The 26,504-nt window shown below is 50.5% G+C and overlaps 1 protein-coding gene across 4 annotated transcripts in view; it reads left to right on the forward strand.

Moving 5' to 3' along the window:
* The window catches only part of Tlk (Tousled-like kinase), a 166,673-nt gene that overhangs the window by 85,239 nt on the left and 54,930 nt on the right, over positions 1-26,504 (forward strand). Inside the window, exon 1 of one of the 4 annotated variants that reach the window (XM_070531910.1) lies at positions 10,257-11,052. The exons of 2 other annotated variants lie outside the window; for them this stretch is intronic. In XM_070531910.1, the coding sequence (XP_070388011.1) occupies positions 11,021-11,052 (32 nt within the window). In that variant the 5' untranslated portion in view covers positions 10,257-11,020. Of the gene's footprint in view, positions 1-10,256; positions 11,053-11,267; positions 11,309-26,504 lie in introns of those variants that run through there. One more of the 4 variants, XM_070531911.1, reaches the window with a different exon arrangement.

Raw genomic sequence — 26,504 nt, forward strand, 5'->3', positions numbered from 1 at the left:
GCTTACAAGCACATTGTGACAGCAAATCTACACCACCTTAATTTAAGTGCGATGTAAAGGATTGTTTGTGCATATCCAAGCTGTTCTAGCGTGCCTGCAGGGATACAGCATTGTCCAATGGCACCGTATAGTTCAGGCGTAGTAAGGTGGCAACATATTGGGTAGCCAGGCTGGCAAGAAAGAATGCAATTGTTTGATTTCACTCAAAATAAGTTTTCTTATCAGCAATTTAAATTATATGCTTTCAAATAAGTACTCCCCTTGGAAACATATCTCATGAGTATGCATATATCTGCATAAGGTCACCGCAATACATACACATTGCTTTAAGCCAGTCATAATGAATTGTACACTCACTGCTTAACCTTCAATTCCTTGCTGCATGAAGTTAACCACTCATGCACAACTTTTTCTGCACACGGTGAGAACTTCAGTCATCGCTGAGCATATCATTTAAGGAAAAGGCATTCCATGCATCCAACTGCTTTAAGCACCCTCTTAAAATTGGCAGAGTGAAAAAAAAAAGCACGAGCAAGCGTATCAGCAAGCTGTACTCGGGGCCTCACACGCGTGCTCAGTGGTAGAAATGTGCGTCTTGGCGACCTACGCAAATGCATTCCGCGACAGATGTGCGTGTGTTCTGTATTCTTGCAAGCTGTCACTAACACTATAGAAACCGCGCCACCGCGCTTCCGGCGACAATATCAGTTTCGCGTGTCGCAGAACGGATCACGTTGGATAATTAGAGAGGTGTTGTTCAACCAGCCAAGGCAGCGTGGACTGAAAGTAATCATCCGAGAATACGTCGCGTGCTGCGACGTGATGCGATTGCAATACATCTGTAAAAGGTGGCGCAGATAAGACGACTGTGCAATGTTTCGAAGAAGGATGACGGTGCCAATGCAACACATACGGCTGCAGAACAGAATGTGGCAGCCTAGAGTCGCATTTTCGCCGGAACGCGGAAAATTGAAATCACATCTGCAAAAATATGCCAGTGTCGTCTGCTGTCAAAGGTCGTTGCCAACCTTGAACACCTTTGCTCCGCCGAACGGTTGCCAGCTGTCAACAGGCCGCGTCGCCCAATAGGAGTGCGCGTGCGTTCCGCTCGTGCGGATTGAGCGTGCATCGAATTTTGCGACACCTTCCGCCTTTCGGGCTTCCGCTCGCGACCGGACGAGGGCGGAACGGACGGGCGGAGCGACCATGTACGGGCCCTTAGCCCAGCGGGTTTACGGCCAGCGGAGCGGAGCGGTCTCCACCGTTGCGCCAGCGGAGCGGCGCGCGAAAAAAGAGTTTTAGCCCAGCGGATCACCCGCTCGAGCGGGGTAAAGAGCGGGGAGCTCTGCTGCCCCACCTAGTGGTTCGAATAGGAATTACTGAGAAATGAAATTGAATTACGCTTGCTTTTATTATGCAAGAAATGTTGAATAAAGATATATTACATGTTCTCAGTGCATTATTTGTCAATAATGTACTGAGTATTAATGTACGGGTCAGCGCGGCACTCGCCGTCTTCGATGCAGAACTGCCGGCGTTCATGTTCGCGGCGGCCGTCTTGCATTTCCCATACACGCCCGCGCGCCCTTACGCACGCTCGCGCGCTGCGTATACGCTCCGCTGGGGAGTGCTTTCCAGCGGGCGTAAACGCTGCTCCGTAAAACCGCTGGCCGCCTCAGCGTGGTGCGCATGCGCAGTCGCGTCTCCGCTCGCCCGCTCCGCTCCGCTGGCCGTAAACCCGCTGGGCTAAAACTCTCTATTGCTCGCCGCGCATAAGCCCCGTTCGTGCCTGAAGCGCAGAAATGAACTTGATTTGTAAAGTTCTGTTGGTTCGCGAATCTCTAGACCAGCTTTGATCTTTTCCTGCCAGCAGCGGTTAGGTGAACGCCGGACCGTGTCGCCGTAAAGCTTGAACTTGCTGGCGCTGTTAGTATGTCGTCGCATCCTCGAACAGGTGAGGCTCACGATCCTGTGCACCTAAAGGTTGATTAAATGCGCTAGCGTTAATAGCACCCCTAATCTTTCACAAGCGAGAGATAACGTTTGATGATATATGGGGCGTTAGCTTATACCGACAGGCTCGGCTGAGTCTTTTCTCCGTCTCTCCAACTTTAAACCTTAGTGAGACGCAGTATAGACAAGTCGTTCGCAGCACTGCCTGAAATAGGAGGCTGTTAGATATGGAGCTGGTTCCTGCGATTACTTCGAGTTCCCCAGACCACATCGGATTGCAGCACAGCTAATTGAGGAATGCAAAAGCAGGAAAGCGCATTCCAGAGAAGCGGCCGAGCAAACAAGTTTGAGGCAACAAGTTTACGTGCCAACAAGTTTGTGCGCCGCCGGGGTTAGCAGGTGGGCATCCGACAATGAAGCAGGTGCACGAGCGCCCCCCGCTCCTTCTCCAGCCTACAAGTGGATTGCCAGTCTGCGTGGCAAGACCGCAGAGAGCCCCGACAGGTGTGCCACGCGACACGGGCGCCTACCATTGGCTGCAAGTGGCGTCATCGGAGTGGACTCTCCCATTGGTCAAACATGACGTGACTTGCAGTGCTCGAAGGGCTTATAAGAAGCCTTCCAGAGAGACCTGAGGATTCTGGGACATGCCCTGATTCCCTGATTCTCCTCTCTCGAACTTCTTGCCGCGGGCCGCAGCGTCCGAGTTGCTGCCGGCCCGTAATGTCAGTACGCCTGTTAATTGACGCTCACGTACCCTGTACATAATGTAGAATAAACCCTCCCAAGTTTTGGGCTTTCATCCACGAAGTCCGTCCTCCAACCCCTACATCTGGTTGGCAGCGGTAGGATCGCCTCCGAATGCTTCAGCTGGTGGCAGCGCTACGAATCAACCTTCGTCGAGAGAGATCATAAAGAACCGGGAAGAGCGAAGAAGAGAGAGCCTTCGTCGAAAGAGGTCCGAAGAGACTGGGAGTATCGAAGAAGGAGCGAGCCTTCGACCCAGGGAGTCCGGAAGGAACCGGCAACAGCGGACGAACGAACCGGATGGCAGGGTGCTGCAACCGTAAGTGAGCGCGTGGTTTTTTTCCTTATGATTCGCCAGACTCAAAGGTTGTGTGTTCAATTTTGATAGTTCTGGGAATCGGGAGTTTGTTGCATTGTGTGTTTGCACAAATTAATTAAGGAAAACAGTTTTAACCACCTGTCGGGGCAGCTGCCATGGATCTTAGAAGGTTGACGAGGTTAGACTTGTTGTTGGTGTGCGACGATTTGGGAGTTGAGGCGGACGAACGGATGGAAACGCCAGCTATCATAAAGGCGATTAATGATAGTGGCAATGATCACAAAAGCATTGAGCTTGCTTGGGAAGTGATACAGGAGCCACGGGAGCGAGAGCGTCGTGTACGTTTGCGAGCGCGTCGTGAACTTAGGAGTGAGCTTAAGCGTGAAGAACGCGAGAATGAACGGAAGCAGGAGCTTCAAGAACTTACTCTTAGGTGTCAGCGTCACGAACGTGAGAAGGCACGCGAACGTGAGAATCAACGTAAGCTTGAGCAAGAGGAAAAGTATGAGAGAGAGAAGGCAGCGCTGATCAAAGAGATACAATATTGTGATCAGTTATTGGCACAGAGACAACGGCTGTCTGAGAATTCTGTAGGAAGTACAGAGCAAGTGTCTAGCGGATTTTCGCCAGAAGCCGACGAAAAGAGTAGTGCCTGTGAGATTGACTGCCGATTAATAAGTGAAGGGAAAAGGCTAGCTGCTAACGATGCCTTAGTGGCAACAGAGGCCGTTAAAGGCCGTAGTGAGAGCGACGAGGTGCTGTGCCAACAGATGACTGTGGAGACAGCTAGGCCAGCTGCGAACAAATTGGCACAGTTACCGCGTGTGTGCGTCGCTGGTAAGGTTAGCGAGGTTGCTAGCGAGGAAAAGGGTACTGTTGACGCGACAGACGCGAGCACCCATGTAGAGCCAGATGTGCGTGCAGAAGTGAAGTGCGAGCTGAGCGGTGCAGTTGAGGGTAATTCTCAGGATGGCGAGCTCCGTAGTCCACGAGAGAAAAACTGCATTGTTCAGGGATCGGTGCGGCTCTCCGCCAGTCTAGATGGCCTAGATAGGGATGATTCATTTAATCATTCGGACTGTGCGCGTGAGACAGCGATCGATACCGACGGGCTGTGTGCCGATTCACAGCGTGCGCTGGGCAATGTAGTAGAGGGCAGTTCGCAAGAGTGCGAGTTGTCTTACTCGAGTAAAGCCTGCTGCATTGTGCCAGAGTCGGTTGAGCTGTCCGCCAGTCGAGGCAGAGAGAGAGTAGATTTAAATGTAAATCACTCAGACAATGCGGGTAAGAGGCCGATCCGGGCCGACGAAATGTGTACCGGCCAGCACGAGGCACGAGGCGACATGAAAACGAGTGCAAAGAGAAAGCGCCGTAAAAAGAAGCGCGGTAAAGACCGAGAGACGGTAAATAATGTAGCGCCGCCAAAAATGGCGAGAAACCCAAAAGGGCAGGGCGCAAGGAAAAAGATGCGGTCGTCAAGGACGATGTTGACGCATCCAAAACGTTCGAGCCACAGGTCAAAGGGGGACCGCGAAGAATGTTCTGCACGGACGCGGACAAAGGGCACGAGGCAGTTAAGCTCCTCGTCGTTCCGTAGTTCTTCTCATAGCTCAGCGTGCAGTTCGAAGAAACGCAAGGTGGCAGGACGAGACCAGGTGGGGAGTAGCGACGCGGTCAATCGAGTTTGTGTTGAAAGCGGGGCGCGAGGACGCAAATTGGCAGGAGACCGTAACGTCTTGGGGGAGCTGATAGTTAGTCAGCCCTTTTGTTGTCTCTCGGCAGCCAGAGTAGCTTTCAAGCCGCGCCCACCGCGGGTCAGGCTGAAAGTATGAGTCAGTCGTAAGCAATCGGGAACGGGAAGCCAAGAGAGATTCCGTAGAAGTAAAACGTGTTATTTGGTTTTATTTTTGAGCATCGGAAAATTTCGCGATTTGAGACTAGAGTTTCTTTCAATGTGTAAGGTATGAGCTCTGTTTATGTTTCGGTTTGAGAAAGCTCCGAGATTTGAAAGACGCGTTTGTGTAAACATGTAGTCTCGCGAGATGCTCATTAATAAGTAGATAGGCTTTTTTTTGTGTGTGTGAGTAACCTGAGGGTCAAGGTTATTGTTGAGGGGCCTATCGTAACGCGCGTGTGTTTTATTTAACCTTTGTTGAAAGTGTTGAATTTTCTAAGGTTAAGCGCGAAGTTTTCAGTGAGTGCATGAGTTGCACTGAGAGGCGTTCTTAGTTCCATTAGCGCGTGTCCTGTGTGGACGGAAGGAAGCAGATTTATGACTGGGTTGCTAGTGTGTGTGGAGGGCAGCCGTATTCTGACTTCTTTAGTGAACGTGCGTGGAACGAGTTATTAAGAGACGCACCATTTTAAGAGTTCTGCGGAGTGTGTAAGTCCCGCAAGTTTAATTGTTCGTTTACGTCACGTGTCCTGTAGGACTTTCAGGGAAGAAACGTGAGTAAACGTAAGTGAAAAGTTTGCCTACAACGCAAGTACGCGTTCTGTTTAATGACCACAAGGCTAGTGCGCTTGTGATTACGTACTTGTGAGGTTGACCAGATTGTTCAGTGGCACCAATACGGGCGATAAGTACGCCACTGCGATAGATTGGAAACATGCTGTTCGTGTGGTTAGGCCACTTAAGTTATGTTCGGCTGTTTTCATTTTGTTGTTTGCATCGTCAACGACCCTTTTGTTTTGCAACAACAATAGTACTCTGGTCTTGTCGGCAATCGAGGAGAAATGGATAGCTGTTTGGAAGGGTGGTTGGAACTGTTGTCAAAATTGGGGAACTAAGAGATCAGGGTTCATTTTGACGCAGTAATAGCCTGGCGAGTCAGGGGCGAAGAGCCTGCGCTTACACGTGGGGCAGCGCTGTGTTGTTTTGTTTGTTTGACGTTTGTTCTCCAGGGCCCAGGATCCCGAGGGTTGTCAAACGAGGCTCGACCCCAGTACCCTGCAGCTCCTTTCAGCGTTCCTCATGGCCAGCGAATTGAGTTCACCGGCCATTCAGAACAATCGGGGCGAGGACGAGCTGTTAGATATGGAGCTGGTTCCTGCGATTACTTCGAGTTCCCCAGACCACATCGGATTGCAGCACAGCTAATTGAGGAATGCAAAAGCAGGAAAGCGCATTCCAGAGAAGCGGCCGAGCAAACAAGTTTGAGGCAACAAGTTTACGTGCCAACAAGTTTGTGCGCCGCCGGGGTTAGCAGGTGGGCATCCGACAATGAAGCAGGTGCACGAGCGCCCCCCGCTCCTTCTCCAGCCTACAAGTGGATTGCCAGTCTGCGTGGCAAGACCGCAGAGAGCCCCGACAGGTGTGCCACGCGACACGGGCGCCTACCATTGGCTGCAAGTGGCGTCATCGGAGTGGACTCTCCCATTGGTCAAACATGACGTGACTTGCAGTGCTCGAAGGGCTTATAAGAAGCCTTCCAGAGAGACCTGAGGATTCTGGGACATGCCCTGATTCCCTGATTCTCCTCTCTCGAACTTCTTGCCGCGGGCCGCAGCGTCCGAGTTGCTGCCGGCCCGTAATGTCAGTACGCCTGTTAATTGACGCTCACGTACCCTGTACATAATGTAGAATAAACCCTCCCAAGTTTTGGGCTTTCATCCACGAAGTCCGTCCTCCAACCCCTACAAGGCGTACTCAGGTATTGTCCTAGCGCAGCGGAATATAGTTCCAGGCGTAACTGTTTGATTATTGGCGGCATTAAAGAGCGTTAAGTTTGCTTGGTACTTTATACGTTACAGCGATGCGTGGCATGTCAGGACATCTGCGTATGCGCGTTGTATACCGCTAATTACTGTGGCAGTGAGCAGACGACGCGACGCGTATGAACACACCTCGAGGGGAATTCGGCATCCCTATTGGCCAAGGAGTCCTGCAGCTTCCACAGTGCTGCAAATGAGTTGGGAGATAGAGTATAGGTTTTATGTCCTCTATATTTCCGAAAAACAAGACGACCGTGTTTCCGCTGTGAACGCAAGAACATCTACCATCCTCCACCCATCCAAGAAAATAAAGAGGAAAGTAAGAATCCGCTATTAAATTTCATTTGGTAGGTGATTCGAAACCGGTGAATCTAGCATAGAACGCTTCCCAGCTCGGTCCTGGACATGTCCTCGGTGCACGGGAATATCAAGGGCGTGTGCGTGATCTATAGCCGTTTCTCTCCCATGGTGCATTATCAGAAATGAAGCGCAAATGCCACTAGCGTGACTCCTTTACAGGACGAAAAAAAAAATACAGCAAGGCTAATTGGAAGCGATGGATTTCTCGATTTGAGAGATAGAACAGTGCTCACATAATTTTCAGATTCGTAGCGTTGTTTTCTTATTTTATATACCTCTTACTTAAACCGTGCATAAGTGTTCGACTGCGTCGACTGATGACCGAAGAAATGGGAATCCGTGGATGGTGCACCATGTGGGTGCGCTCTGATGCTGAATATATGTGCCATGTTTTGTAGCCGATTTCGCGGCAGACTCCATCATCTTCCTCCGCTTCCTCGGACACTCGGCAAGAATTCAAGGCAATGGCGCACATGACAGGCTGCTGCTCGCAACGTTGCGTTTCGTCCGTGCAGAGAGAGCTCAACCTGCCTGGCGCCTCGAGTGTCGCCGGTTGGCTGTTTTATTGAGTGCATCAGCCGGAGCTGGCTCCTGCGAGGAAGGATGGAGGGAAGCGTGGCCGGCGCTAGCCGAGGGAGAGAGATGTAACAGTGGAGAGCGTGGAGTGAGACAACGCGAGTGAGGCCGTGGACAGACGTGCCTTCGCCCGGGGGGGGGGCCTGCCTCGCCCGTACAGCGCGCGACGACGAATATGGCGCTGCGGCGGCGGCGGTTGTACGAGGAGCTGCAGCAGGCGGCGGCATCCCGCCTCTCGCTGTCGAGGAAGCAAAAGAAACGAACACCGCCGCCGTGGAGGGCGATCCTCCCTGTATTACTGCGTTCCCTGCGCGAGTGTGTGCGCGTTTAACAGTAGGCGTATTGGCTTGAATTTGACTTTCCATTTGTTTTCATGTACTATACACGATGACGGAAGAAAAATGAAGGTTTGAGCCGCCGTTGGTAGCTCGCGACTTCCTGATGCTTTTTGCGCGCGTTCCTCGTTTGCATTTTAGTGAATGCACAAATATTCGCACACATTGGCGCCTTTTATTGTCCACCATCGAGCATTGCTAGTGTTGCATGTTCTTTTCAGCCAAAGGTGCACGGAGCAGGTGGGGTGAGAATGGGGTCCGCGTGCCAAGACGGCACGGCATTGGCGGCCCGACGAATCGAAGCGCGGCGGCGCCTTGCGCGCAAATCCGGGAGGACCCCTCCCCACTTCCGACGGCTGCAGCACAGCGAGCGAGCCGTGCGCTGCGTTTGGCAGCGCGGGGAGGGATCGGCCGGCCCCTTCTGATCGAGGCATGGCGAGCGGCAAGCCGGCGCCATTGCGCCGGCTATCTTCTCTTTGTTACCGTTCTTCGTTTTTTTTTTTCATTGTCTGTGCCATTATTGTACCGCGCTGGCGGTTGCCGCTGGGTTACGCCAATTGCACAGTATTACGATCTCGTTACCGGACTCTCTTTACTCGCGGATAACTTGACGGCGGGCAGTTTTGCTGCACTTTCCCTGACATTTCTCCGCATTATGCGGCTTTGCTTTTTAAATCTCCCTCGAGTACTGCTGAAAACAACTGCGACGTGCGTCCCTGCGTAGTAGGCGTCTGAGGCCGGGAAGACAGAGCAGCGACGTCTCTTTGTTCTACTTATCGTCGAGGCGGGAAGCGACGTTGCACGACACTTGCGCGACGGTTTGCACTTCCTTGTGCCCGCTTCTGTGGCCGCTTGTGCTGACGTCGTACACGAAGGAGCGCGCTCGCTGTGCAAGTTGCAGTTTTCCCCGTAGCGAGAACAACCTTCGCAGGAGGCGCAGTGAGCAAGCAAATTTAATACAGCCGTAGCCTACATCACGCAGATGTCCACAGAATATCTATCGACCCGTAAGCTACCGGTTATTTTCGACGACTGAGCGTTCTACGGCAACTGGCCTAATATGCCGTCACGCTACTGAGCTCGCGGATATATATATATTTTCCCCTCAAAGATTGCGGCAGGTAAACGGTGCAGCAACGATTCGGTTTTCGCTGTACGAAGTCGGGAGGCGCCAACTCAAGGAGCCTGCTGCTGCTGGCTTGCGCATGAAAACCTCTGGAGGCCTGCCTCACCTCGGTTCTTGAACCGCCGGCCTTTTCGGGCCATGGGATAAACGTGGGTCGAATGGCTGGCTGCTGCACCGAGAAGGGAAGTGAGTGCACACTGGCACAACCCAACGCCCTGGGAGACATCGCGTGCGGCTTGCGCAAGCTGCGACGATTTCCTCCCCCTTGCCTTTTTCCGATTTTTTTTTTATTCTCAATCTCCTCGCAAACCATGCGTGTGTGCGCGTTTCGTCTTACCTTTTCCTGATTTCCTTTCTGACGCGTTCGCTTCATTCCCGGTCCATGGCGTGCCCGGTTATTTTACTTTTTTTTTTCGTTTTCTACCATCGTTTCATGCACACCGCCCCTCTCCTGTACCTCGGGGCGCCTCCTCTCCCTCTTCTCGTCGCCCGTTTCGTCCTGATTTGTTCGTTCACTCCTTGCTCTCTGCCCGGGGTCTCTCTGTCGGTGGTGAGGCTTGCGCTCTTGTATGTCGGTGTGCTGCCGCGAATGCTCGCAGAGGAAGGGGACTACTTTTTCTTCGCATGGTGCCCGTATCGCACGCCCGACGTGTGCGTTCCTTTGTTGCTGGGGCGCTCCAGTACCGTTTTTCTTTTCTTTTTCATCTCTGCCTCTCCTTCTGCAGTTAACTCTCTATCCAAGCAGCATCCTTCGCTGTCTCGAGGAGCGGCAGTCATCGGCGGGGCCGTCCCGTCGACTTCGTTCACAATCCTTCCTGCGTGCGACTTCGTTCGCTCCCCTCCTCCCCGCCTTACGAAAAAACCTCGCGCACTTCGTTCTGCCGGGGGTCGTCTTTATTCGAGCGCGCCGCTGGAGGAGGGAAGGGCTGCTGTCTCCTTCTCTCTATCTTGGCCGGCGGCGGCACTGCTCGTTCCGCGGACAGCGTAAGGGGGGGGGGGGGGGGACTCTGTGCGTTGCGTCGTTCCTTCGTTCGCTCCTTCTTCGGTTGGCTCATTCTCGCGCGCGTAGCGCCGCTCGCACAGACAGACACGAACTCAAGCGGCGACCTCTCCTTCAGCTGCGCGGGGAAATCGGCTCTCTCGGCTGCTCTGCCGGTAGTTAGCAGCAGCAGCGACTCGCTCGCTGCTCGGCCTGGCCTCTTGCTTGGCGTGTGTGTGTGTGTGTGCGTGCGGGCACGCGTGCGCCTGGCGTGTTTGTGCCCCCCCGCCGCCTGCGTTTTTCGGCGGGGAGAGGAACGCCGCCGCGTCGTACTACGTTCTCGCCGCTGAGGTGGCTGTCTGTGGGCTGGCCTGGCCTGGCCCGTGTGCTGCTGCCCACCCCCCCCCTCCTCCGGTTGTGTCGCCGGCACCGCTGATCTCCCCGCCGCGGCTGTTGTGCGCGCCGGCTCGGCGGTGTGCCTCTCGCGACGACGACCACGCTAGCAGCGCCATTTTGCGCTCTCTGTCAAGAACTGACCTTCCGCCCCGGCGCTCTTCGCGCCGCCCAGCGCCGCCGATCGCCTTCAGTTTTTCAGCTCCCGTGCTCTGTTTGCTCGCTTCCTCCAGCCGGCAACGACTGCATTTATCTCGCAGGCTCCCAAACAGAATGTGTCGTGGTCGACTGCTCGGGAGCGACTGCCTCCGCGCCCTGTCACACCGTTTGTCGGGCTAGCCTTGACTGTGGCGTGGTGTCCTCCTCAGCTGGGATGCCCTCGTCCGCGTGAGTCGGTCGCAGCCGCCGCGGCAACACCGGACCCCTCAAGGATATCGGCGCAACAGCGGCGACCCTGGTGTGGATGTTCGTCGGTCGTGGCGACTGCTGGCGCACCGACACCCAGCGATCCTGCGCCCATGTTTCTTGCGCCGCTCTGCGCTTTCCAAAGGTGCGCAGCGTCGTCGCTTCCAGTGTGTGTGTGCAGGGTAGTGACAGCTGTGGCCGCTGCTGTGTGTTGCGAAGTGGCAGTTTGTTTTTCTTTGTATCTGTTCCCGGTGGGTTTTAGTTTACGGCCATCAGTTGGTTCGCACGCAATGCCTCTGGCCTCGTCCCCAGCAGCAGGATTACGCTGCGCCCACTGGCGCCTGGATATTATGTTCGCCGGTGATTCACATGGATATGCCGTCAGCGTCGCAGGAAAAGAGGTACCGCTGCGTCGCCTGTCGACAGCCGGTCGGCTGCCAGGCGGCGTGATAGCCGACATTTTGTTTCGGATACGGGCACCGGACGCGGCTCCAGTGCGGAGCCTCGTTCGGGTTGCACGGTTGATCGCTCGGTTGGCCGTCCGCCGCGCTCGTGGCGTGGTGACGTCGGCTGCCGTCCGTTGGGCGGTGAGGGGAGGGGTGGTACCACGACTGGCGGCCGACGGCGACATCACGCCGTTGCCTGCTTTGCTTTCTTTTCCTGTTCTCTCTCTCTCTCTCTCTTTTTTTTTCGTTCTTGTCTTCTCCCGCGCTGTTTGTTTATGTATCGAACCGCCTTCCTCTTTACGGTGGTGGCGCTGCGCTCAAGAGACTATTGGCGACAGATTGGATTACTACTAGTGATTCATTCCCCTTACTCTCTCTCCTCTGCGGCGCGCGCTCTTTTCATTTACACCCGTTGCTGCATCAATTCTCCCGTCGGACTAACTTCCGCCGAGCGCACCACACCGCTTTCTTTCTCTCTGGCGACGCGGGAGAATGAAAGAAGTGGGCAGCGGTTGCTGCATGCAGCGCTGTGGCGGGCCTTCTGTTTCTATACATATCCCCCCTCCCCCACTACTTACCCTTCGTCGCGCCTCGGAGGAACTGACCCGTGCGCCGAAGACGCTCCGTTCCGCTCGCCTTTTTGACGAGACAAGCCGTCAGCTCTCACTGCATTTGGCGGTGTTGCTGCTGTTGGTGCCACCATGTCTCTCTATTCGTGGATTACTTATCGACCATTATTGTACCCGTTCACTCGGGCAGTAACAACTCAGTGATTGGCTCGTTGGCTTGTTTGGGCGTCTGGTGCGTTATCGTTGCGCCACTTAAATCGTGCAGTGAGGACTGTTCCTGCCGTTTACATTTTGACCTGAAATGATCCGTGAAACCTCGCTCGTGAAAACGCCCTGCCTTCTTCGCGTGCGTTGCTCGTGAAGTGAAAACGACGTAATTTCTTTTTTCCACGCTAATTCTGACGAAGTTTCGTCTCTATTCGTGCATTACTTATAGACCATCGGTGTTCCTGTTCAATCGGGCAGTAACAACTCGGTGATTGGCTCGTTGGCTTGGTTGGTCGTATGGTGCGTTATCGTTGCGCCGCTTAAATCGTAGTGAGAACTGTTCCTGCCATTTACATTTTGATCTGAAGTGATCCGTGAAACCTCGCTCGTGAAAACGCCCTGCTTTCTTCGCGTGCGTTGCTCGTGAAGTGAAAACGACGTAATTTCTTTTCCACACTAATTCTGACGAAGTTTCGTGCGCGGTGAGGGACATGTGAGAGGGGCGCGCTTGATTGGGCCAAGGCTTGTCAAGGATGACGGGAAAGGACCCTCTATATCCCTCTCTCTTCCTATATCGACGGGGGGCACTCGCTGCTTTGGATTGATGCACGAGGATGAGAGGTCTCCTCCCACTATCGTTTCTGCAGTAAGGAGGAGGACAGTAGGGAGGAGGAGGCCAGCGGAAAAAGTGCAGCCTCCGCGCATCACCGTTAGGGCGCCGTGACGTTTGTCCCGCTTCGAGGGAAGTGACGTAACTTTTATCCCCCTCTCTCCTGTCTGTCTCGTTTTCTCCCTCGCCCCATTTGACTTGTGTTTCTTGAGGAGTGGAAGGTAAGGGATGCCATAAACGCGCTTATTCAGGTTTCGTTCATTTCTCTCTCTCTCTCTCTCCAACTCAGCCATAGCCCCTCTCGGAGAGATTGATAGTGAAGTATTGTGATTAGTCGAGACCAGCTGAAACCTTCACGCCGCGTGCAGCCGCACGGAAGCCGCCGTGGAATTTTTTTTTTTTTGTCTGCAGTTTGTTTTGCGATGCGCAGGTGGCGGCCGCCTCTGTGGAAAGTTCTCCCTCCTTTTGGCATGTTGCTACGCGTTTGCCAAACCAGGCTGCGGATCATACGTGGATCGGTGCTATGCTTACGAAAGTGCGGCCGTTAGTCTTCGATCATTAAAATGGAGAACAGTAACTCTCTTCATATCGAGCAGGAGTTGTCGTAGCCCACGTACCGTTCACAGACCTGCGCACGCATGCACGAACACACACACACGTTTGTTTTAACACCTTATGTCTAAAGAAAACCTGCTTGTCCGATCAAGCACATATCGATCTTTGCACCGAGCCGTGCGAATTATGCGCCAGAGGTAAGCTGTTTGCGCCCTGCGCCCACCCGGAAGACAACACTCGCGTGGTTCCGTTGAATCATGCTTGTCAACCTTTGAATTCTGCATTTCTGCAGATATCGTTAAACGATTAATGTGCACTTGTTTCGGGTGGGAGTGAAACAATTCGCCATTGCGGTGCCTTACTAAATGGGAGCGGTTTTCTTGTATAGGAAAGGGCGTGGCACTCGGTTTCTCCTAGTAACGGTTGCGCCGTAAGGATTTATAGGCCTAATCGATGCGGCCATTTGCGCCTCATTTGAAGAGTCGGAGCTTGTGCTCGTTCTATCGGAAGTAGCGCGCGCCGCTCACTTCCGGGGATTGGTGTAAAAGTAAGTCAGGGGCGCTTCGACGTCACCGCTCGCCACAGCCGCGGCAACGCAACACGGCGTGAGCCCGGTCTTATGTCCAAGTAACTCGGGTATCGGGTGCATTATGTTGTGTACCACGAATGTGAACTGTAGCCTTACACTACTACTAGTAGGCCAGACTTATTTTTTGTGGGTACAAAGACACCACGTAGGAATTAACGATGTAGACGTAGACACGATGTCCGCAGTAAGGCTTTTCGGATCCATTTGAAATAATTTCGCGCTTAACACAATTGAGTCATGCTTCTTACAACCTGGTGGACGACCGCAAACGGGTGAAGACCTAATTTCACGTGAAAAACGGTGTATAGCCTAGGAGTTTCGAGCTCGCCCTCTTTTGGCTGACAAAAGAATGTTAGGCAGCGCGCACTGAAGTCTTTCTTCGTCAGACGCAGCAGTGTATATGTCCAGCGCAAGAGGAAGACCTCTCTCCATGATCTGTAATAACCCCTTTCTTGTGCGGCACACTCCATTATCATGCCTGCCAATTTCATCTCATCACAGCACCCGTTTTTTGCATTCCAAGCTAAAATCCTGAAAGCCTGACTTCAGTGCACTGTAACAATCGGCTTGTAGACATATACATTGATAAACAGTTAGAACACATGCGTGCATTTAAGCAGCGTGCATAAAAAAAGAAAAAAGATCCGTTTGTAGCTGGGAATTTCGAATAGTTCGAAACACACGCTTTTCCGTTCGCCACGTATGAATTCAGTTAGACGGTATAATGGTTACAGCTTGCGAGCAAAGCCCAAACCACTTAATTAAAAACCGCCTCTGAGAGAAGCCTATGTGGTGGCAGACTTTCGATAATAACGAATGTGTTTTGTGGACACCTTTATATGCTCTACAATGTGGTTAAGGCATTGGATTGAACCTTATGGCGGTTTCAGCTGAGATATTATCCACCTTTATTTTTTTTTAAATCTTTAAACATCAAATGGCCCATTGAGCGAAAAACTCTGTCGTCTTGAGCAGCGAAACGGCTCCTAAGTTCGCATTGGCTGCGACGCTACGTCACGTGCGCGTCTCGACAGAGCAGAACGGGCGAAAGGCTACACCTGCTTCCTGCGGGGTTGCAGGAAATAGCGCCTCTTCTTCCTCCTCTCATTCTCTCTCGCCCTCTCTGTTGCGTGAGGGCTTCGCCGCGACGCCACGTCACCCTTTCTTTTGGAAGCCTGCGTTATCCGCGCGTTCCTTGTCTGAGCAAGCCCTCACGTGCGTAATAAAAAAAATAATGTATAAAAAGCAATAATTTCGGAAGGAGAAACGTTGGCGTTCGTGAGTTTCGAACTATATATGACCCCACGCTCAGAAGCTGCCCACTCGGACGCTGCTTAGCCCACTAAACAGCCCATTAGGTTATATGGCGGTCGGGAAGGTAGCATGACGTCACGGATCGAAGTGCACCGGCCTAGTGCAATATGGGAGGCGTTGACCAAGCGTCTCGGCGCGCTCGCCTGCTTGCCCGCGAGTTCATAACTCAAAGTACCGATCCGCGACGTTCAATTGAACATCAATTTTTTCGTATTCATAACTCCTAAGAAGTACATAAATGTCCCAGGATTCCTTTTTTTCTCTCTCTCGCTCATTATTTAATTGTATCTATCTGTTGGTGTCGCGCCTGACGAATGGTTAGTCGATTGCTTCTGTGCGCGTCAGTGCGTCATCACCTTCCGGCTTCCTGCAGCGCAACTTTTTTCGCCACGCCACGCCTCCTTCCCTCGAAGGCATTGCGTCGGCGTATACTATGGGCAACCAGCGCTGAAGCTTCGCGTGCCGACAGCAGCGCCGTAACACACAGCCTAGCGAGCGGTAGACACAGTTTCCAGTAGCACACGCAGTGATTTCGTGTCAGCAAATTCACCGATTGTCTTGAGTCACACTTTTCACGGCTCCTCAAACGGCAGGGAACCGACGTGCTAGGACGTAGCAGCGCATGCGCTCTACGCAGCGCGCATGGCCATGGACAGAACTTGGCTGGCCGCATCGGGCTAGACAAACATTGATACAGGTGCACGTTTCTTATCGCTAAATATGTCGTGCCATCTTCGTAGCCTCCCTATCGGACGGTTTCAGCATATTTTAGTAACGCATGAAAAATGTCGTAGCGCCTCCTGGCCAGCGCTGGTTCCCCATATCCGGCGGTCGTTCTCTCCGTAACCATGAAGAGAACCTGCGGCTGCCGAACAACGCGCTCGCTATTTCGAGCGGCAGCAGCTGCGTTTTCCTCTTTCGCTCGCCTATAGGGTTGCGCGACATGGCCATGCGCCGTTCACGGATCGATACGCGAAAGGCCTTCGCGGTTAAGCCTGCGTGCAAAGGCCACGGCTTTGGCTTTGGCTTGACGGCTCTCTCCAGTTCTTCCCTCCGCATTGGTCAGATTCTAGGCGCCATCACGAAGTTGACTGCGCTTAACGTAACGCGTAATTGGATAAAACCGCACCGCTACGAGCATCCCCACCCCTGCCCTCTGCTGGCCGCCGTTTTCAGGTGGCAGCAGATTGCGTTAGTTACTTTACGGTCAGCAGTAATTTCGTTTACTTCCTTTTCCTTTATTTTTATTTTAGTAAAGAGCCAACTACTGCTACTTGACCGGCCTCGATTCATGGCATAAGACGGAAATTAGGGAATTGTCAACAGTTGCAAAATTACTCTTGTTGCGTCCGTCATAAATATTTTAAGGAGTCGGTCACTTCATTTCCATTTCAAGAAGCGCACGGTTGCATGACGTGACAATCTTCCTTGCCTACTGCTGTAGCTCAGCGGCATATATGGCGTTTTGCCGCAGTTTAACGCGAGATTATGAGTTTGATCCCGGGTCGGCGCGGCGGCATTCCGATTGGGGCAAAAAGCAAGCACGTTGGTGTATACGTGTGCACGTTAAAAAAAAAAAAAAGGAACGAACACGAAGCGGTGAAAATTAATCCGGAACCCACTGCTATGCGGCTACGGCGTCTCTCACGTAGACCCCCCCCACCCCTCTTGTTGGTTTGGTGCGCTAAGCCCAGTGGCATACATCGATCAATGAACTAACGTTTCATGTATCATCTCGTCGCCATACAATCACTCGTCGTTATAGGCGTTCTGTGCACTTTGTCTTCCAGATGGCGAGATGCTTTTGGCGTAACCGAGCCCTCGAATTCAGGCAGGCGCCGTAGTTCCGTATTCACCGTTACAGAGAAAGTATCCATCGGCATACAGGTACAAGTGAATACTGTAAATGCTTATTTCCCAGCAGTACTGTTTAAGGCAGCCGACGAAAATGGTACATGAGATATACAATGAGGGGCTTCGATTTGATCAGTGTAACGCGGTAATAGTAGTAATGCTAATAAGCAGTAGCCAGTAAACCTAAGTCAAAGCGCATAACCTAGCCGAGATGTTTCAGAGCTAATTATACGAGGGCGAATCAGAAAGTATGTGCACCTATTTTCTTTTAGCCAAATCATGGCTGTAAATGCGAAGTCAACATATCCATTCCCCGCGGTGGACCTTTCTTCGAACGTCCCGGCCTTATCTGCCGGTAGCTCAGATGGCTCGGCGCTGCTGTCAGTTGAAGATGGCGGTTGTGCTTCACATGTCCGCGGCGTACAAGCAACGAAGTGCGATTCATTGTCTACGGATTGGGCTGCTGAGCACGAGGTCGCGGGATCGAATCCCGGCCACGGCGGCCGCATTTCGATGGGGGCGAAATGCGAAAACACCCGTGTGCTTAGATTTAGGTGCACGTTAAAGAACCCCAGGTGGTCAAAATTTCCGGAGTCCTCCACTACGGCGTGCCTCATAATCAGAAAGTGGTTTTGGCACGTAAAACCCCAAATATTAATTAATCATTGTCTACGGAGCAAGGATGAACTCCCATCGAAATCCACAGGAAAATGCAGCCCACGTGTAGGGACAGGTGTCTCGCTTTGAGGATCTTTAGTTCGTGGCAGGACAGCGATTCACGTGAAACGATGAAGCCAAGACAGCAGTCCGACGGTGGCTCCACAGTCAGCCGGGCGAATCTACCACAGGGGCATCTTAATTTTACTGCTGCGATGGGGCAAATGTATGAACCGGTGTGGGTACTATGTCAAAAAATAATGTAAGGTACGTGGAATATTACGTACATTTGTAATTACCTGTAGATGCCTTATTTTAGCTAATAAAATGTAGGGACAAAGACTTTCTGATTCGCCCTCGTAATTACATCATTTTAGTAATGTTTGCATAATGTACCTGAAATGTACCTGGGTGCATCTGAACATGGGTTAGGTAGCGCGGTGTCATATCGACGTCGAAATGTTTAAATTATGCTGTTTCTAACATTTTGTCTGATATTTGTCTCAGCGTGAACGTAAAGTTGCGCAGAGCTGCAATTGGCCTTCGTAATTGTGTTTCGCCTTGAATTATGTGCCTGAATACAGGTGCAAGGCTGTTTCGTTTTTTTTTTTTCCGCTCAGGCTTAGGCTGCACCATACCTCTGACGTAGACAGCATTCCGCGTTCTTGTGTAATGGTTGCGCTTTCGTTCGCGCAGTCAGATCGTGATCCCCGTGGGCCCAGTCACACGGGAACTGTTGCCAAGTTTGTGTGTGTGCAATAAGATCTGAGTTGGGCGAGGGATTTACGCGTTACGAAGCTGGGCACGAACTAAAGAAAAACTAATAAAAAAATAGAAAGAATTGTGACGCGATCTTAATCTCTTTATTACCTGCGTCGGTGCTATCTAGTAATATACAGCCTAAGGGCATAAGCTTTCAGTTTCTAATAAGTGCGCCACCTTTCATCTGTTCTTTTGTATTTCTTGGCTCTCTTTTGTTATTTCTCGCTACGCACGGTCGCCGTTAAAAAAAAAATGTTCGATTGCTGGACTTGAAAAAATTTGAAAATATTTCCGCAGCCCGTCGTTCGCATTCCGAGCCTTTACTAGTGTAGGCGAACAACATATAGTGTTGTACGGTTCTACTAGCTACGGTCATAAACTGCTCGGAAATTCAACCTTCTTTTTTAGATCCCACTGCCCATGAAGTTCTGACGACTACATTATATAGCGAGTCATTACGGTATCATTGACCGCACTTGTAGAAGCACAGTGTGTTAATTTCAGTATGCGAATGGTATAGGCAAATTAAAGAAAAAAAGAAAAACGCTTGAAGTATAAAATTGAACGTAGTATTTTACCATTACTGATAAAAATGAATTGAATGAATCCTTGAACGATCTGAAATCGAGGATTAAGAAAGAATATTTCACATAAGCTACCCTAACACATTTGCGAGCAGCGCTAAACGGCAGTATCTTGGATTAAATGGATACATTGCGGATAAAATACGATGAAGGAAACAGACTGCCACACACTTCAGTTCAGAAACCGGTATTTTTCAGCGCGTTCATGATGGCATTTGAAGCATCGTTCTTTGGAACAGTGTTTGCAGGAGTGTACAGGTATTTCCGTTTGAAATGGGTTAACAGCGGTCACTTGAAACTACTTTGCAGAGCTCTTTCTACCTCTGTACTCTAGGCTCCAATTATCATGCGTATTTTCAGATATTCGACGGGAAGCGAATATTTGAGAACTGTTGAATGTCGAATTTGGAGATCAAACTCGATTCCAGTGACGAAGACTAATTGGATTCGCGTTCGAAATTTAAAACATATTTTTTTTTTTCGTGGCTGACCCTAAGAGCCACCCGTTGCAGTGCCCAAACCAACTGTTGGGCCTGTGACTTCCCCCATAGGTTAAATGTTTCACAGTACGGGCGCACTGACGAAAGACATGGCTCTTGGCCGGTTGTTGCTACATCTATGGACAACATAGCTATCTTATAAGCACCACATACTCAGGTTAGCAAGAAATAATAATTATTATTATAGGGAACACGAGCGCACGGTAAGCAAAGCCAATTAAAGTACGCTTCCAATGAGAACTCACTTTAGTTATTCAACTTATTTATCTGCATGCTTGCTTGCTTGCTCATTACTCAGTCATTCATTTCTCTGTTTATTTTTAGCCGGATGAAGGCGTGGGCCATAGCCGACGACGCTTTGGAATGAAGTTTAGCCCTGTCGCTCACTCGTGGCACAGATAAATAGAGATGGATTAACCTGAAGTTTATTTCGAAACCGAGCATGATTGGAGAGCAGTGATATCCATGTCGTGCCCTCTCGGGCGGTCGAGTAAGCATGCTAGTGGTACAGTAGGGATGTGTGGCTCGTCTTCGGTTGAGCCACTCCCGTCGTGACATCTGGGGCGCATCTGTCGTGCATATCCACGACCCGAGGCATTTCCGCCCATTCCCTTCGCTGCCATGGCATTGGGAGGTGCGCACGTGCTGAAACTAACGCTTTCGTTGGAGTGACCTTTTCGCTATTTCGGGGGTTTAACCGACCGGTTCATATTAACTTCGCATTGTTCTGCTTTCTACGGCGGAGAGCCCGTGCGTGTCAGGTTCGTTCCATTTGTCTGTCGGCGCGCTCGAACGACGCTTACTCCGGCTTGTTACGTAGCCGTTGGAAACTGTGTACCCCTATGCTGTTGTTTTCTTTCACTATAGAAGTACGAACAGTTCAATTAAGCAGCGTGTTGGAAACTTGTCGGATGCAATTGCATGCGTCGAGGGGTGCGAAATGAAAAAAAAAATAATAATAATAAAAATTAAAAGAAAACGCGTCCTAGGCATATAGGTGCACGTTAAGGAACCTCGAGTGGTCAAAATTAACCCGTAGCCCCTCACTGCGGCGTGCCTCGTAATCAGATCGTGGTTTCGGCTCGTAATAAGCCGGATTCTTTTTTTTTCTTTTAATTGCACGCGTCTATTGGTATACCATCTCGTTGCGATGGCTCGACTTGCGGTATCGCGTCGAGGTGGAGAAGGAGGTGGCGTCGCCAACGCCTCCTCCTCCTCCTACTCCTCCTCTTCCTCCTCCTTTCTTGCCACCGCCATTCGTGGCACTTGCTTCGCCTGCTCTTAGGTAACGTAACGCGTGCGCATTAAAGTTAGTGCGCATAGAGTTGTGTCGCCACGTAGCGGCGCATTCGGTCGGCTGCCTCCGCGGCTCGTGCGCGCTGGGCGACGGACATGGCGCAGTCTGCGTTTTTCCGCACGTAGGACTGCCCCTTCCCCTCTGCTTGAGCTCCCTCGTTGTCGTGTGCGCCCTGTTCTGGAAACGATCTTCCCATCTCCGGCCGTGGTCGTCTAGCGCGTTTGAGCGCGTTGCAAGAGCGGAGGGGTGCGAGGGACATAAGACGCCACACAAATCCGCGCATTAGAGCGTGTCTTGAAGCTTGTTATAGATAATAATAATAATAATAATAATAATAATAATAATAATAATAATAAAAATACGTCTTTCGATATTCGTGCGCGCTACGGCCTGGACGGTCGTGAATGCTCACTATCGTTTCAAGGAACGACAGTGAGCTGCATCCTCTTAAAAGTGACACGGTTTTCTTTCGTCTTACCGTAGTTTTATTTGCGTATAATGACGATAGCTCGATCACCGACAGATAAAATGGAGCCAAACTGCCTCATCTTAAATTTCGCGCCAATACTGTGCTCGTGGCCGACTTTGTGCGGCAACGTATAGTGAAAGCTTCGGGGGCAAAGCGCGCGCAACTACGTGTGCGCCTGGAAGACGCGCCGCATTTTTCATCCGCCCTTAATTAATTAGGCTGGGAAATGAACAGACAAGCGTCTTATTTGCAAAAGCAAAATAAGACAAAGTACACCTTGGGTGCGTTAAAGGAAGCCTTAGCTCGGGGACTCCTATCCAAATTCACGGGAAAGTAGAAATAGTTTTTCGCGGGAACCACGGCACGTGTTGCATTTAAAAAAAAAAAAAAGTTGTAATCTAGTGACTATTCGCAGCACATTTTCGGTTTAGACCGTCAATCGTTTAATAAAAATTGTTGAAAAGCGCAAACTTTCAGAAAGCGAGACTATTATGTCTACAGCTCTGTAATTCAGCAATAAAAAAACTCTATTATAATTCTGTAAATTGCATCTAATAGTACATCTAAAGTGAACATAATTGATGTATTATACGTGACCCCCAAATATACTACTAATATGTGAATTAGGCTTTTGCGAAACCCGTGTAAGCAATGTAAAAAAAATTACATAAGATATAAATTGATACATCAAATTTCTCCGCTTTGGATGCTCTAACGGTCGCAGTTTACAGAACTGCTATAACTGTTGGTGGTGCAGCGCTACAAATTTATAAAGTTCGTACTTCTATTTCTGTTTTCAGGCTAATCCGTTTTTTTTTTTTAATATCCTGCTTAATGTTGCAACCTTGAATCACAGTCCCGCTTCCAACAATCACTAGAATTTACCTTTATCTCTCAAATGCAACAAATTTCATTGAAAAATCGGCGAAGTGGTTATGTGAGGAAAGCTTTTCTGCGTTTCACAAGTGTTTGAACAGACGGCATCGCTGATGCGCCCGAGCTTCCTCATAAATTTGAGTTATTTTTCTGCTTTTGTCTTCCGTATGTGGCGCAAATGCAAAACCGCCGCACGCAGGTGTTACGCTGATTCTCTCTGTGTTCCGAAAAAGAAACAAATAAAAAAGGAAAAAAGAAAACGCGTTCGAACTCTGCCGGAATACTTGGCGTAGTAGCACGCGTGGAGAAACTCTGCCACCGTAGCTTTCAGTTCGTTGCCACGGAAAGTTATCCGCGAGTATAAGGGAAGCGTTAATCCGTCATCGGAGCGTCACAGTTTCGAAGGTACTTGCTCGTGCTGAGAAGTATGTGAAATAGATTCGATTCTTTCGTTCCCTTTTTAATGCGATGCGATCCTTTTTTATCGATGGGTAGCGGAAACGAACCGTGCAATTGCTGTCGATAGCCGCGACATGGTGCGGGAACTACGAGATTGTGTCGCTTACCCTTATTGCGTTTTCCTTTTAGACGTTTCCGGATTAGCGGATTACTGGCGTTTTTGGTATCCCGGAAGTTTGACTCATCAATTTATTTCAATCTAAAGGTACATTAAAAAGGAACAGTAAATCGGCTGAGAGTCTTCCTCGCGTCTCAATTTGCGCCAAAAGCGGAAAAATGACCAAAGATGCGCCAGAACAACTTTGGCAGCCGACAGCGTTGTGTCGTTGGTCCCGGAGCCTGTGTAAAACCGTATAACGACGTTTTTAGGACGGCCCTAAATGCGCCTCCCCCCTCCCTTCCTATTCCACGTAATAGGCCTTCGAGCCATCCCTCAATAAAAAGTTTGGAGGACGCTTAAGCTTCGCCTTTAATAGTGGAACGCGATAGCTTTCAAATATCCCTAACTGCTTCTCACGCTTCCCGGCAACTGCAGCTTATGTATCCGTAATGTTTACCGGGAAACGCTGGCGACGAACACTGTGCACGAAGGCGAGCTTTCTAGTAGAAACGCGGCCTCTTGCGTGGGCAGCGATGCGGCAGAGGCGAGCGCCATCTGGAGCTGTTGCAAGGAACCAGGCGCGCCGCTTTATGGCTTTTGAAATTTGCGAGAAGGGGTTCGCGTTTTCAGTTTCCGCGTAACTGAATTATGTTTTCTCATATATTCAAATTACAATCCGACGCTAACATGTCTGTAGGTTGTGTGTAAGTCGTACTTTACGATTGTTCTTACTTATTTTACCTTAATAGTTTCATTTAGTTCAGTAGCTTCCTTGCGCTACCGGAAAGGCCTGCGTGGGTGGGCATGAGTGGTTCGAAATGATCTTCGCCGACGCGGCGGATGACGCCGGATCTTGTGCGACGGGGCCCTCAGCGCTATGACATTTTCATCGTCATCATCTTGTCAGCCAGTCAGTGTTTTATTTTCACCAAACAAAAGAATTTTACCTGCCCGAGCCGCCGAGCGAGGGCAGGAGAGTAGATCTGGTGCCTTAGCTGGTGGAGCGGAGTCGCATGGTTGTACTGACGCCGTTTCCGCGGAGACGGGAGATTTAGGCAGCGTCTTTTTTTTTCTTGGTTGTCTTCTCTCTCTCTCTCTCCCTTTTTTTTTTTTAAACTCGTGCCGGTGCCATGACAGTTCCACTTAATCGCGCTGCACGGCCCATTGACACCGGCGATCTCGAATTCCGATATCGCCTCGATGCATTGCTGTTCAGTGCGATCGCCGCTATCACTAAGTGCAGACTGATAAGATGAGTGGCGAAGCGGTTCGGAAAAAAACGGGCATATAGAAGAGGAATGCCGCTCCCCTTGGCTTATTGAGGGCGCTGACACTTACCCACCCATTCATTGTTAACTCCGGATGTTCAGGTGCTTCATGCGAGTCTGCTGAGTGGCAAAGCGAAGTCAATCACGAGCGTAATTTTGGTTTGGGCTAGTTGGCGCGGTTAAAATAGTCACCTAGAAATATCTGAATAAAGCACTGTGGCATTTACTGAGCCTGGCCGCTTTGCAATTTCTGGTCGGTGGGGACACCTCCTGCCACTTCACTACGACATAACGCAAAAAAAAAGTAATATCAAAAATGCCTTTGGGCCGTCCAACACTTCCTTTATGCTGCACGACTGCGAGGTTTCGGGACTGTTACCCCCACTTAATTGTAATAATGCGCTAAATTAAAGCTTCCATGATCCAGATTTCTCCAACAACAATAAATGTGCAGCAGGGCGCTCCAAAATAAGAATTTGCTCCTATCTGCTCCAGAATGAAATTTCATCTGCTCCCCCCCCCAAAATTGCTGCTAGATAACTTTAAGCATTCCCACCTCTGTTTAATATTTTTTCATAACTCTTGTTCTGGTTAATTTCACGATAATGGGTTGATTACTAGAATAGGAAATTGGGCTAGAAGAGAAAATTCTGCGGGCGTTCGAACTGCTCGTGCAGAGACGTTAGCGCTGGCCCCGTTGTAAAGCTTTCTCCCGACACTGTAACCTCGGCATAACGACCGCGGTTATAGCGAAGCAAATCTGAAATGTTTCTCGCCGGTGCCTGCATGTAACGAATGTGTATGCTTGTAACCATTATCGGATATAACAAGGTATTTTATGGGTCGGGTGTGACTTCGGAAAGACGAGGTTCGATAGCTCTATTCGTCTTCAGTGTTTCCAACTTGTCGAGCCGTACCAACTGTGAAACCACCGTCATTCTTCGGCTCCCTGGCCGAGAATCATCACTCGAGCCCTTCCGTCTTCGAAACGAGCCTGTCGTACTCAGCGCCGAAAGCTTTGAACGAGATATTGTGAATGCACGTAACTTAAGCCTTCAGTCTTCGAAGCGAGCTTGTCGTGCTCGGCGTCGATGGCTTTGAACGAGATATTGTGAATGCATCCGAGTCGTCGATGTAACCTAAGCATTGCGGGCAGGCGGGATGGAGGCGTTGCGAGCGCTCGCTGCGAGTCTTCCCTGTCTTGCTCTGCCGAAGCTGTCGCGGAAACACGTTTTCGAGCGCGTTTCCTCTTCTGAAGACCCCCGCATTGTCGGCACGTGCGCCAGACGCCGCGACTGTCGCAACAACGTGACCGCCGAGCGCGCTCGATTTGGGTCTGTAGTGCGTCGCTGCTTCAGCGCGGCAATTGAGAGAGAGAGAGAGAGAGAGAGAGAGAGAGAGAGAGAGAGAGAGAGAGGGGGGGGAGGGGGTCCCGTGGAAGATAGCGATTCGTTCAGGTAACTCGTGAGACTTCTTAAACGACGTCTTGAACAGTCGAATCGTGCTACGCATTTGCCCTTCAAGTTTGTGTAACTTCGGTGTGGGCTCGCGCGTTCGTATATATGCGCAGGGAAATTTAAGAACGTAACTTGGGGGAATAAACTGCATGGAATGATGAACAGTTAAGTAATTCCAACTCTCGCCTTCATCCGCAAAATTGTATGAGGGATACATGTTTGTGGACTGGAAGCCTGCGGGCCTTAGCAGTTGCGGTACGGGCGCGATAAGTGCCTGAAATCCTGAATGTAAATGCGAGGTGTTGCTCCGCGTTCTGGCGCGTCAAATTTGCTTCGACCTGATTGCGAAGTTTGTAGTGCTTCATGGTCAGCGGAAATCCGAGCGTTCTTTAGTCGCACTTTGTTGTCGTACACCCGACTTTAGCACGTAGCTACAAAGAGCACGGGTTTCTTCTAAAGAAAGCTTCGCAGTTGCGAGAAACTCCGAACTAAAATCAAGTGAATTACAACTTTTCCTTTCACGAACCTTTCTTCGCATTGCGCGCTTCCGTAGAATTTATTTATTTATTTATTTATTTATTTATTTATTTATAGCAATTCTGAATTTAGCCCTTATATTCACTGGACATTGTGGTTTTCCATAGAGGTGATTGTTACTCTCGATTACCCTTGCGCCTCTTCCGGCGTCTTCCCGTGAGCCCTCACTTGCGTAGCTCTGATGTGGAATCGGGTCTCTTGAACAGGTTGCTAGGAGTATAACCCCTTCCGCGACAACCATAACTGCTTCGATCAAGGCGTACACCCGAGCTTTTTCGAGGCCGAATTGGAAAACGCAAAAAAATAAAAGATGGCGGACGAAATACGAAATAAAGCAAATCGGAAAGTGGGGAACGAATCCGCCGATGGCGGTGTTCCAGTCAAAGCCGCCTATCTTCCCTCAGTAGTATATAGCTGTGAGGCACACACTTGACACGAGCCTCATCTTGTCTTATCTATACTTCTTACGTTGGGTGCCGTGCTTGCG

Source organism: Dermacentor albipictus, chromosome 1 (assembly GCF_038994185.2).
Source record: "Dermacentor albipictus isolate Rhodes 1998 colony chromosome 1, USDA_Dalb.pri_finalv2, whole genome shotgun sequence".
Lineage (NCBI taxonomy): Eukaryota > Metazoa > Arthropoda > Arachnida > Ixodida > Ixodidae > Dermacentor > Dermacentor albipictus.